Source organism: Myiozetetes cayanensis, unplaced genomic scaffold (assembly GCF_022539395.1).
Source record: "Myiozetetes cayanensis isolate MyiCay16 unplaced genomic scaffold, myiCay2020 scf24, whole genome shotgun sequence".
Lineage (NCBI taxonomy): Eukaryota > Metazoa > Chordata > Aves > Passeriformes > Tyrannidae > Myiozetetes > Myiozetetes cayanensis.
This window is the reverse complement of record NW_026087456.1, coordinates 7,287,078-7,300,428: the sequence shown is the minus strand read 5'-3', so window position 1 is coordinate 7,300,428 and position 13,351 is coordinate 7,287,078. Positions and strand designations below refer to the sequence as shown.

Sequence of the window (13,351 nt, the reverse complement as noted above, 5' to 3'; positions counted from 1 at the left end):
TCTGTGAATAAATCAATAAAGAGATTTTGACTGCAAGTGTGGTTTCTTTCTTTCTGCTGGGTAACCAAGATGAGACCTGCACATGTTCATTGGAATGATTTACACGTATCAAATCTGTCTGTTCTGGGGACACACCTTTTGGTAGCTGGGCCTTCAATTTGGCAGAATCTGTGGTTTCAGGTGGCTGATGCATTGTCTGGGAACTGTTCCAGGAGGGATATGACATTCATCAGAGGTTGCTGCTGCAGGGAAGAAACAGTGACTTTAAATGTATCTGCTTTTTTCAACTGCAGTTCCTGGAGACTCCATATTCACAAAAATAGATGGAGCTCCAGTAGATGGTGATTCACTGCAAAATCGGAAAAGACATTTTATTTACGGGTAAATGTACTGTCTTAGCTAATACCACCTGTGCTGGTACAGTCTCATATGGAAAATATACCAGTTAATAAGGAAGTTTTTTTGTAAATTGTTCTAAATAAGAAATTGAGGGTAAGAGGGCTTTGAATGGGCTGGGAAACAAAACTGAGATCCTCAGCAGGCAGTGTAATTACTACTGAGTGTTTGGCAACTGAGGTGGGAATTCCTGTTGGGAGTGGATGGAGTGGAAGTGTGGACTCTTAGTTACAACATGGATTAGATCAGTGGAAGTTACTTTCGGTGATAGTGTTGTGTTTTGGTTGGGGCATCAAGGAACTGTTACAGGAAACATCATCTTATTTTTCAAGCGTATACTTTTGCTGCCGGAGTGGAAGTACAGCTGAATGTATATTCTGTGTGGGCCTATAAGTGATACCCCACCTGTTTAATTGGTGGTGTGTGATTCCTCTCTCCTTTTAAACCACCTTATCATATGACATCCTTACTGTTTGGCATTCCAAGCTCGTGGCTGCCCAGCCTGGAAACCAGCAATCCTGAGTGTGTATTGTGAGTTTCCTTTTCTCTAAGAAGGCTTGGCTTGTGCAGTAACCTTAGTGCTTCTAGAAAATAACATCTTTTCTTACCTTTCACAAGCCAGGCAGGCTGGCCAGGAGAGAGAGCTGGGGCTGTCCCAGAACAAGGTGTGGGCAGGAAAGTGCTGCTGGTTGTGGCAAGCACACTGATGCAAAGTGGCTTCCTTCATTTTTGAGGTTTGGTTTTGTTTCAGTTGTGCCTGGCTTTGGCTCTATGAAGAATGGCAGGTGTAGGTAAATGAGTTGGAAGCAGCAGGAGTAGGGCTGGGGATTAGGTTTCTCCAGGGATCTTCTTGAGTATAAATACTATAGTACAGGAAGTTGCATGATATACAGAATAGTTGCAGTAGCATTGAAAATGGAGAATATTGAGGACTGACCTTTTGTTATATACAAGCTGTTACAGTACTGTGAGTATTTCTGGAATTAAGGCAGCTACGGCTCTAGGTATTCTGCATGTAGTCATAAAATAGGATCTTGGTTCATCTGTGGTTTACAGGTAAGTGCCCTTTTTGGGAAGTTGTTTGGGTCAAGATAAATAGATTTTGTGTCAGTTGCAGTGATGCTTCTGCTCTTGTATATTCTCTGTAAAATAACAACTTGGGAAGTTGATGAGGGCTGCATCTAACCAAGTCTTTTCAGTGCTGGGGAGCCTGAATAGATTACAGACTGGTGTTCAGGATGGTCATTGGTAATAGAAGTGCCAAGTGCCAGTAGATTTTGCCACTATTAACACTGTGGCCAACCTGCTTAATAGAAAAAACCTAAGCATAAGCTGAAAAGCAGGGTGTTTTATACAACCTCCATGTATTTAAAATGTTGATTTGAGGGAAGAGCAGCAAGGGTCAAAAAATTCTTAAGCAGTTTTAAGAGTCTAGGATTAACATATTTATGATAACCTAGCTGGTCTGAGTTCAAGTATAGTGGGCATTTTGTCATACAGGACAAACTTCCCTTTCTGAGGAAATAGCCTTAAACTTACATGCTTTTAATAAAATAGTTTCAAGAGCACCCTTTCTCATTTAGTCAAGTTAATGTGAAGTTTACCCAGCTGATGTTCCTGCAGCACCTGCTTATACATCCACAGTATTAATGTACAGAAGTTGTAGTCAGTGTGGCAGTTTTTATTGTATACATGTACATCATCAGGCTCATTGAACAAAAATGAGAATGGCATAACATGGAGACAATTGCATTTTATGTTAGAAACTGAAAAGGCATGCTCAGCATGGAAAGAGTAGTGCAACATTTTAAAATCTAATAAAGCATTCTACTAAAAGAGCAGTACTAGCAAACTGCTATACTAAATCTGTTTACTACACTTAGTATGCAGGCTTAATTCCCACCCCCAAGTATCATGTTTCTGTGGTGCAACTTCTAAAAGAAGATGATTATTTCCCCTGTACACAACGCATATATTGCACTATATAGCCTACTTCACCACAAGTCTCAATGGTCTTGTATAGCAAAGCTTGGATGGTACAAGTGGATACATTTTGACAGACTGACTTCCCGTGTAATAAAACGGGCTATATAGAAGTAAAAATGTAATAGTTTCAATGTTCACTAGCACAGTGTTTTCACATTGTCTAACAGCAGGTGGTCACAGTACCGTGATTTTTGATGTGTTTTTTAATAATATACTTCACACGATTTCAAATAGCATGGAAATACAGAGAACTAAAATATATTAAAGCACCCCATGTACTAGTTTAGCACCATTTCCAGTAAAATTTAAATTAGTCATGAACCTTGAAAACTTAAGTGTGAGGTCAGAGAGAAATTAAGGGCCAAGTTTTCAATCACATGGGCTTCTGTGACATCATTGCCCCTTTGTATGCAGTTGAGTTGTGGCTATTTGTTATAATACCAGAGAGACACAGAACCATACAGAAATGAATGATTTTGCCCACTTACAGCATGAATACAAGCATCCCACTTTTTCACAAGACACCACACAACATGTCATAGAGAGTGTTTGGGGAATAGGGAACAGGGAAACAGTCACTGGTAGTCACGGTTTGCACAATCACTATGTGGTGACACATCTGCCACACTTGTCACACTGGAGTGTTTCATGGCCCACAGACCTTTCAGTTAATCTTTTTATGAGTGTATTTGTTAATGGAATACACAGAGGACAATTGAGATGGTCAGAATGGCCTTTGACAGGGATTGGGGAGATGGTGCTGAGCTGTCCTGGCTCCTTTTCAGCTACAGCCACGGGTGTTTCCCAGACTGATCCTGTCAGTGTTGCACTAAGATAGTGATTACCTGCCATGTTCTGTGTTCTAGGTTCAGTGGGGTGGCCCTTTCTAGAAGGACAGTAAGCTGGTTATCAGTGCATTTTTATGTTAAAGTTTTCACAGCATAGGGGAAAGTATTTGGAAAAGAGATTAAATGGAATCAAGATGTGTCAATATTTTAGAAGTCACTGAAAACTTGCAGCTTTCCTGTAAAGATCAAACTGAACCAGTGCTGCAACTAAGCAGGGGAGAGCTGTCTAACTATTACCTTGTAGAAAAGGGTAGTTTAAGACTATAGACCTTGTCAGGACAGGTTTTGGCTCAACATCTCCATGGTACGTATTTATAACTTCCTCTTGTAAGACTGGCAGAGGTTCTTTGCACTACTTGAGTAAAGCCCAGCAATGAGAAGAGCGGGATATTTGTTAGTCTGACACTTTAAATAGGTTTTAAATAGGATAAGTAAATCCTCTCCAAAATGCTGTATTTACTCAAAATTACAAATTTCAGAAATCAGACAAATGTTACTTATCTAGAGGAAGGAAAATAAGTGGTCATTTGTGTTGATTTAGCTCTTGCAGGTGTGCAGGATGTTTGTGAGGAAACAGTCAGTGTACTACCTGTTTTACTTGGGAATGTACTTTATGCACACTGAACTGTGAGAACATTTATCAGAGTAGCTGTGGATCTGATTATTGGCAATTATTTTCCTTCTAACATTTAATACATACTCAGAATTACTTAGCAAGAATCAATCTGCTGATGGTCTCATTAGCTACTGAAACATGAGTCAAATTTAGAGGACTGAGTGTAAGATCACAGGGATAAAAGGCAGACAGTCAAGAAATGATTAAATAAACTAGACTGACAGATTAATTGAGATCTGTAATTAATTCTAGAGAAGCTTGGAGCATAAATAGCTTGGACCTACTGCAGGTCTTCCCGTGGACAGTGAGTCTCCCCATGAGCTCTCCAGCTGTCCTGCTCCAGGGTTACTCTCAGCTGGCTATCGCTTTCTCCTTAGATACATGTAACTCATTCCTGCAATATATAAACTTCCTTACCCCAGAGGACAGTAATCCCTAACTGGAAAGGTTGTGTGTATACAGCTTGGATTTAACAGAAAGAAAAACACACGGATCAGGAAAATGTGTCTGTTTCCACCCACTGTGGGCCCCAGCTGTGCACTGTCTGTGCTGTTCAAGTTGTCCTGCTTCAAAGTTTGGTTTTCATTCCAGACATTCATAGTTTGGTCACACTTTTTATCCAGGGCACAAAAGAGGATACTTTTGTGTAGACACCTGGGGAATCTTTGACCCCACAGCCATAGCCCCAGGAGGTCACACCATACACAACCCAGCTTTCCCCTGGACGTTCACACATCAGTGGTCCACCACTGTCTCCCTGACAGCTGTCAACACGTTTCTGTTCCTGGATGTTTCCAGCACAGAGCATTCTTCCTGTGAATCTTCTTTTGTAGCGCTCTTCACATACCCTCTTGGGAAGTAAGGGGATGGCAGCCTGTTGTAGTGTTCTTGAATAAGCCCGTCCTAAAAAGAAGACCCAAATTATTGTCTCATTACAGTGGTTAGTCTTGGAAACATAAATGGGATTTAATCCAGTTTATGCTCTCATTCTTCATGCTATTTTGTCCTTAAATAAAATTAATTGAAGCAAGACTAAATACTGAAAAAAATCTAGTGTGCATTAAATATAATACTAAAATATGTAGATACTGTACATGTGAAATATAGATGCTTTATAAAAAGAAAAAAGTAGCTTGTGTTTTCTGGATCTTTCCAAGGCTGGAGTTTGGTTTGTTCCAAGCACTTTGTGTCTTCTACAAGAGTATATACTTCAGTACTTACATGGGGAAGCAATTTTTGGGAGTCTTGAGCAGTGGAGAGTAAAGTCATAGAAATACCTAATTTCTAGTTCACCAGTTCAAATCCAGTCTAGCCCAGCCTGACCGGTGCTGCATCTTCTGCTGGCTTCCAAGTAGAACATCCAAATTTGGATCTTTGTACTTCTTTTCTATAGCTTACACCTCTTTTTCAGTTGGAAGCATGGGAAATGAAATCCAGTGTTGGTTTGGCCTTTTTAAAGTAAAATCTTAATAGTTGTAACATAATTATGATTCACACAGTAAGTGTGAAATGTCAGCTGAGGTACTGGATGATGTAATTTCTTACCATAATTGAAGCCAATTATTGCTGTCGTTAATGTTTCCTTAAATAGATGTCCTAAGTTAACAATATTGCAGGACTTCCAGTGAATTTATGTAGAAAGGCTAGGCAGAGCTAGGCGATGGATTATCAATTATTTTTAGCAAAAAAAGCCACTCTCCAAGTCTCTCTCTGTTACTGTAGTACAGTGACCCAGACATCTGTGCACACAGATCAGTGCATGTGAAGAGGAAGAACTGATACTTGGCCATGCTGCCTTGTCTCCTTGCCAGTTTGAATGAGTCACTGGAACAAAGGCTCAAGTGTGGTTGCTGACTTGCACTGTATTCAGCACCATAAAAACATAAAACATGGTTATCAATTTGTAAAACATTTAAAGGACAAAGACCTTTGAAGAGGAAGAATCTTGTACTGACCGAAAAAGTTACTCAAAGCCTGGAATGCAGGTTGCATTGTGGTGCATAAATTTTGGCAGAATGTTCTCTTACTTAAAACTAAGTGCTGCTTGAAAGTGTCAGTGGTAATAAGGGAGACTAAAATGTCACTTAAAATTCTATTCCATCTACATTTTCCATCCCTTTTTCTGTTGAAGTAGTGTAATTTAAATAGCCTTTCCAAAATTAAAACATGCAGGGTCCTTACCTTTAAAATCCTAACTGTGTTACAGCTGTTAGTTATGTACTGAGGCAGGGGGTTAAACTGCTGCACAGGGTGTGCCTGGCAACAAATAAGCTTTTTATTTGGGCTTGTCAGTCTAAATGAGGCCACTTTGCTGATGGGGTCTCTGGTTTAGAGTGACATGGTTAATCACTGCTTTTCAAACACAAACTAAATTCAGTCAATAAAATGTTGTCATGCCTGGTTACGGATCAGGAGAGAAAGTATTCCCCTATGCAAAACCAGTACAATTGTTTCATTTTGAGCATTTTCTTATTTTAAGTCACTGAGATTTATTTTTTTTTAAGAACAGCCTCAGATAGCAAGGTTGGCACATGACATCATTAAAACATTTTTACCTGTATCACCCCATCCAGTGATATAACAGTTGGGAGCAGTTTTCTGTGGTCTCTCTCTCCTTAATGGCAAACAAGCAGGCAAGACGTGGGTGCTGAACCTGGCACACTGTTCCTCTGGGCCCTGTAGCCTCACCAAGGCAATGTCATAGTCGCTGCTGTCAGGCCTGTACTCTTTATGCATCACAATCTGTTGCACTCCAATTTCTTCCTCGTACTCCTCTGGTACTAGGGTGTGATAGTCTCCGACTCGCACAGCGTAATTCCGAGTGTTGTTGCCATACCTGAGATGGAAGTGAAAACAAATAGGGCTGGCTCTTGCAAAGTCAGATCCTAAGCAGGCAAACAGATTTCATCAGGGTTGCTATTATTCATATAAATAAGGATACCAAGAGATGTTCTTAAGAGTAAAAGTCATGTTTAGATTGACATTCAAGTACAAATACAAAAATCTTCTGAATTTTCAGATTGGGCTCTGTTCCTTTTTGTATATTTTCACAGGCAAGTTTCTTATGGCCATCTGCCATGACTGACACTGATTTCAAAGGTGCAAGGTGTGCATTATAAATGTATTTAGTTAGGGTAGCACAAACTGCCTGTAACTACAATGAAATCGTGAATGCTAACATCATTGTAATGCTCCAAATAATTATTGAAATGAAAACAATATTAAGGCCTACTTTGTAGGTTGGTCAAGAAATTCAGGAGACTTAGATAAAAATCCCTTACATCAACTGAAGTTACAGTAAGGAAGACAAAGCACATGTGCATCACAAGCACCTACTGTCAAAGTGACAGAAGGCCTATAAATGGTAAGATTCGTTTTTCATCTCATATGATCCCAGTTTCTTTCACATCATAGACTAAATGGTAAATGCATTAGAAATTATTACTGTGGCTAAAATAACAATTTTCTGTGCATGCCTTTGGAGATTTTCATGTTTCAAGACACACAGCCCTTGGGAAAATTCAAACAAGGGAGTACTGTTGGGTACATGTATTCATTTTAAAATCTGGCTAAGCTAACAGAAATATTTTTCCTTTGAATTATCCCTTTCCCTAGTAGCCTTCAACAGGAAATGTCTAACACTTTTTCAGAAAATACCCCACAGTGTTCCATTACCTTCTAACCTATACCTGTTCTTTTTATACCCTCCAGCAATTTGCTGGTCTCCATAGCTTGCTAAAGCTTGCTTGAGGAGCAGCAGACAAAGCAGGAACATTACAGTTCACTGCACAATATAGCTGTACCACTGAGTATTTCTTCTAGTTGTGGGTTGCACTCCTGGTTGCCTGCAAAGCTTGCTTTGTCTAATTATGCAGATCTTGAGGTCTTCCATGAACAACATTTCATTGTAGGCTTCTAAGGAGAGAGCTGTAGGCTGTGAACAAACATCTGTTCATCTGAAGATGAACTTCTATACAGGATAAATGAAGGGTTTTTTTCTATGCCTCATATTTCTAACTATCCAATTTTTTTATTTTTTTTTTTATGTATAGGCCTTCAAATTCCCCATAGGTGTCAGAATCACTCTGGACAAAACTTACAATAAGATGAGTGGGTTATAAAATGAAAAATAGCTTCAAACCATTTTTGATCTTAAATTATGTGCCTGTGAATTTGCAGAAACCAGTAATACCACTATACTACTTGTGAACAATTCTGTGTTTAATTTTTATCCCTAGTACAGATGAGCCCACTTTGGTTACCTAAGCAGTGTTCCAATTTCCGCAATATGAGAAATGGAATACTGGCCTTTCTCTTGTCTGCCTGCGGAAAATATGTGAAGAAGGTGCTTGATCTATAGATAGCTCTTGGAAACCTATCCCCTTAAAATCACTCTGAGCTCAGTGGGAAGTTAAGCCCAGCCTGTTCAACGACAGCCTTAGAGCTAAAGGCTCCTTCTCCCTTTTACAGAGAGCAAAAGTGCATCCAAAGGCTGTTGGAGCTGCAAGTGCAGTTTTAATGCAACATCTGGGGTAAAACAATACTTTGGTCACTGAGGGCACGTGTAACAGTTTTAGGGTAGCCTGTAGCAGACCCTCAAGTAGTTGCGCCCATCTGAAAGTGTCCCAGTGTATTTTGCTCCAGCCATGCTGTTGTCCCATCAAGTGGATGTTCAGTAGAGTATCCAAAATGGGCATTCCTTGGCAGCACATTCCCTTTTCAAGCCTCTAATCAAAGGCTTTTTGAAGAGCTTACGTTGCATCCTTGGTAATCACTATAGGGATGATGAACAGGACCATAGGAAGCCACTGTCTCTGAATTTTTATGAAAGGAACTGAAATGCTTTCATAGTTCCACAGAAACAACTGGAACATCAGTTGGAAGTAGCAGAAATTTTACTGAGCTTGATCATTTCAGCTTGAAATGATCACCAGGAAAAGTCCTTCATGATTTCAGGGAACATGAAAATGAAAAGATGTTCATCTGGTGCTGGGCAAAGGTAACATTCTGCATTTGAGTAAAAGTGTATCTGACTCTTCATTTTAGTTACTAGAGTGCAAAAGGAAAGGCTCAAAGTCCAAATTTAAAACATTTGCAGCCCACTTGAGCAAATTCTAGCAAATATCCCCAAAAACTGCAGTGCTGTTCTATGCTTTCTTTCCAGCCCATTCCAACGAAATACATAATCACTGTTGAAAGCTTACAATACTAGACCACCTTCCTTGTGCAAGTTGATGCTTTTGTACTTCAGCAACTTCATCAATTCCTGATATGTTACAGTAAAAATGTCTATCACTGCCAATATCTGTCATTACCAAAATTAATCTGAAATACTACGGTCCCCGTGTTTGGTGTTTTCTCTCTCTTCACTATAACCTGAAAGCCACAAGCTGCAGTTTTTGTTCTGTGGAATAGAAGGTTAAAATGTCAGAAGTGTTAATATTTTTTCAGGAAAATGCTGAAATTCTGAATATAAATCACATGAGTGATAACACCTAGAATAATTCCAATGTAGTAGGGTGTTTTGGTTGGTTTTGCATTGAGGGAAGGGAGGTTGGTTGCTAGGTTTTTTTAAAACCAAAAGGCCAACCCTTGGAAGAGTTTTCTGTGGGCTTGAACTGGAATGCTTTTGCCTATACCCAGAACAACTGCATTGTTGCAAGGAGACCCACCTTTTGAAGCAGTGTGCAGCAGTGAGCACCCAGCAGCTGCTGATGAGAGTAGCCCCACACAGGAGTCTCCCGTCACCATGAGAGGATTTCAGTCGCAGTGCCACCTGCCACGGCCAGCCGCCCCTGCAGAGGGGGTGAGACATGGTGTTCAGGGGACAGCAGTGGGATTACTTCAAATCCAAAGCCTGGTTACTTTCTTTGACTGACATGTCTTGCAAACAACAGTGTTTATTAACAGTGGAGAATATCTTTATATTCTTGCAGCAGTCAGAATTCCATTTAACAATGGTCCAGATTACTTTACAGATCATTTGGGCATCCAGCACTCTGAGTGCTTCCTCCCACGATCAGTTATTTGAATTTTCCCTTCTCACATTGCATTCATTCTGCCAAAAATACATTCTGTGGGTTCCTCGCCAAATACCATCCAAGTCAACAAACCAGAAATTTCCTGTCAACTGCAGAGGGGAAAGAGGGGAATTTCTTGAAAAGCTGAACCCAGCATCCGTTCCTGTCTGCATGAAAAAGGAAGCTGCCAAAATAAGAGGTCTAAACCAACTGCAGAAACCTCCAGTAGTAGATTAGCATCTTTTTTCAGCCTGTGATAATTTTATTTTATGTAGCAGATCTGTCATATTTTCAGACGTATGAAAACAGGGTAGATTATTCTTTGCTTGTTTAATAGATTAGCAGTCGGGGAAGGGAGAGGGAGAGAGATGCACCTGTGAGCAACAGCAGCATTCAAGAGTAAATAACACGTAGTCTTAGGTGTTTTCTGATTCCTGTCAACTTGAACAGATATGCTGGAAGGCAAGAGCTGCTGGGCACCATCTAGTCCAGCATCCTATGTCAGAGTTGCAAGTGCCAAATGTTTTAAAGTAAGTCGAGGAATTTGCTTCCCATAAAGAATAAAACAATTTAGACGGTTTTCATTTTTGGTAGATTGCATTTAATATGTTTTTCTAAAATGGGGTATCCAGTTCCTTTTCAGACTTCTTCAGCTTCTTTGTCTTAATGACTTCTTGTGACAATGAGTCCTTTTCTGATACTGCTTGTATGTTCCTTTTCTTGATTTTGAAGCATTTCTAAGTGCACTATTGGATTTCTCTCACATTTTTGCTACATCTAGCATCCCTATACTGATTTATTATGAGACCAGCTTGCTTGTCCTGATTGAATGGTGCAGTACATTATTTGTCACCATTTCATGTCATCCACTGTCCTTATAGTGCACATATTCTGAGACAAGAATTCTCAATCTTTCTGTTACTCTCATTTGTCTCTTTACTAAGGTAAGTCATCCTACTTTGCTCTATCTGAATGCATTTAAATATTTTTCTGGGCTCCCTGTTGTTACTGTTCTTTGAAGCTCCTCCACTTAGGAAGTGTCTTTTTTGAAATAAGATTGATTGGTGCCGTTCACGTATTTTGAAATAGGTTGCACGATGAGATGTAATGACACTATAAGTGGATTTTTTACAATACCATTTGTGAGATTGTATCAATATGTATTTTTTGAGGTTACTCACAACTGTTAGGAAAATAAAGCATATACTTCCTGGGTTTATAGCCGTGTCATCATCAAGGCTTATTTTGTAATGGAAAATCAGATCTTAGCAGTGAATCATATCCAGGCATTTTTTTCAGTGTAAAACCTTGTACTATATTCATAGCTCTCTTTGTATAGCTCACATCCTTTTACTTGATAAAAGTAAATTAATTATTTTTAAGTTAAAAATACAACCCATTCAAGGACTAAACCCATAAGCATCTACAGATTTTCAAGTAATGCTGCAAGTATCTATCAATCAATACTTTTTAATTTCCTACCAAATTTGCTTTGAGTATATTTCTTCTTCTACCTCATGACAGGCCAAAAGAAAACAAACCCACAATGAAATTGTAAATTAGGCAAACCACTTATGGTAAAATACATGTCTTAGAAGCTTTATATTCAAAATTACTTGTCTTTACCAGTTATTTACCGTAAAGAATTTTTCCCACCAATTATTCGCTTTTGTCGGCGATGTAGTAACCTCAATCCACAAACAGAGGCAAGAGAATCTAAACCAGAAAGGACATAGAGAGCATTAAATTCAACATGAAAAGTAGCCAATCTTCAGTGACAGTTAGCTAAAAAAAAAAAAATAAACAAACCCAAACATAAATGCTGAACTTACTCTATATTTCATGGTAGTTTTTAAATACCAAATTTTGCTTGGGGAAAATACACTGAGGAAGTTTTTTTAGCTGAGATCTTCTGACTGTGTTCACAGAGCCATTTACACATTTGTTTCTCAAGTGTAGGATTTTATAGGGTTCTTCCTTAGTCCTGTGAGCAGAAGAAGAGCCTGGCCTACCTCACAGGATTCTCACCCTTTTGTTTCTGTAATTCTTTTTGATATAACTGTTTCCTCTGTGAGGTGGGATTGTTTAATGGGTCTTTTCCTACTGTGACAGTTCCCCACCCACACCTGGTCTGCCCCTCACAACAGGGCTTCACCTTTATTGCTGTTGCCAGGGGCCTTCTTGCTGAGGTGGTCACAGATCACGCCCGCGTCCTCACTGTGCCGGCAGTTGTGCGTCCCAATGTCCTGCTTGATGCAGTCTGCCAGGGACCTCTCACTTCCTGTACACTTCACGTTATCCACATGGATGGGGCCTTTGCCCTCACCAAAATAGGCCATTGTCCTTGCTCTAGCTGGACCTCTGAAAACAGAGCATATTTTTTCTTATTAAGCATTTTGAGGCATTAGTCTGCATTTTATTCAAATATTTCTGAGTGAGTAGCGAAAGGCATTGAGGTTTTATTCTGAGCCCTGTCACTGATTCACTTGCTAACAATGACCTTCTCATTGCCTCTGTTCTTCTGGTATGTAGGGAAAAAAATAACAAAATTGCTACAGTTCATTACTGTTCAAAAAGTGCTTTTATGTATCTAGTTAGAAGGCACTGTGTATTTTACATTGTAACAGCATTACATTTTGCTATAAAGCAAAAGATGTGAAAGCTGCTTTTTCATAATCTCTTTAATCCTCATATAAAATCAGCATCTGTGAATGCTAAAAATAATTTATTCATGTCTGATTCCCTCAGAAAGATGGGCCACTTGAATACAGTAGTGTACAGTAGCTAGTTGAATACAATAGTGCAGCGTGGTAGGAGCTAAGATTTATAGATCTGTTAGTTGTTAATAGTTATCAATATATTTCATTATCATGTCATTTTTAAAGCGCGCTCCACGAAGCTGAGTTCTAAAAATCTCAGGTAATAGGAGCAAGACTGAACCTAGTTCAGTATCGACACTCACCTTTTCCTGGGAGGAACCCAGTGCTCAGTGCTTGTGTAGCATTTAAGCATCTCTTTTGGTAACTTTTGTGAAAGTTTATTACTACTAATTACTTAGGATAATACATCTTAATTTATAATAGATATTTTGTTATATATGGTTTAAGAGTCAGAAATAATTACAAGTGGGAGACCACCCAACCAGCTGTACAGAGAAGTGGGGCAGGAAGCCACAGCCACCTCCAGGTGGGCCTGAACTACAAGTTTACCTATCAGTTAAGATCAGTACTGATATTTTATTGGGATAAGAAGATACATGGAATTCCATAGGTTTCCATTTTAAAGGATAATTGTATATTGTAAAGGGCTGCTTCTATGTATACAGAAGGGTAACTGCAGGTATGATGAAATGCTGGAGCAGAGAAAGAATTTGACAATGAAAATGTATTATGCAAGAAAGTATCTCCCTCCCTTTACACCTCTTTTTATACTTCTTTAATACCTGCAGTGTTGGAGAAGATAATTGAGAATGGCATAAAGAGTCT

The 13,351-nt window shown here is 39.3% G+C and overlaps 1 protein-coding gene and 1 long non-coding RNA gene across 2 annotated transcripts in view; one reads left to right on the top strand and one right to left on the bottom strand.

Moving 5' to 3' along the window:
* The window catches only part of LOC126642802 (uncharacterized), a 36,031-nt gene that overhangs the window by 1,773 nt on the left and 20,907 nt on the right, over positions 1-13,351 (top strand). The window lies entirely within an intron of this gene.
* The window catches only part of PRSS12 (serine protease 12), a 33,621-nt gene continuing 22,332 nt past the window's right edge, over positions 2,063-13,351 (bottom strand). The window contains exons 9-13 of the mRNA XM_050320725.1: positions 12,022-12,227; positions 11,504-11,582; positions 9,519-9,641; positions 6,402-6,682; positions 2,063-4,749 (exon numbers count right to left, since the gene is read on the bottom strand). Of these exons, the coding sequence (XP_050176682.1) occupies positions 4,442-4,749; positions 6,402-6,682; positions 9,519-9,641; positions 11,504-11,582; positions 12,022-12,227 (997 nt within the window). The 3' untranslated portion in view covers positions 2,063-4,441. The remainder of the gene's footprint in view (positions 4,750-6,401; positions 6,683-9,518; positions 9,642-11,503; positions 11,583-12,021; positions 12,228-13,351) is intronic.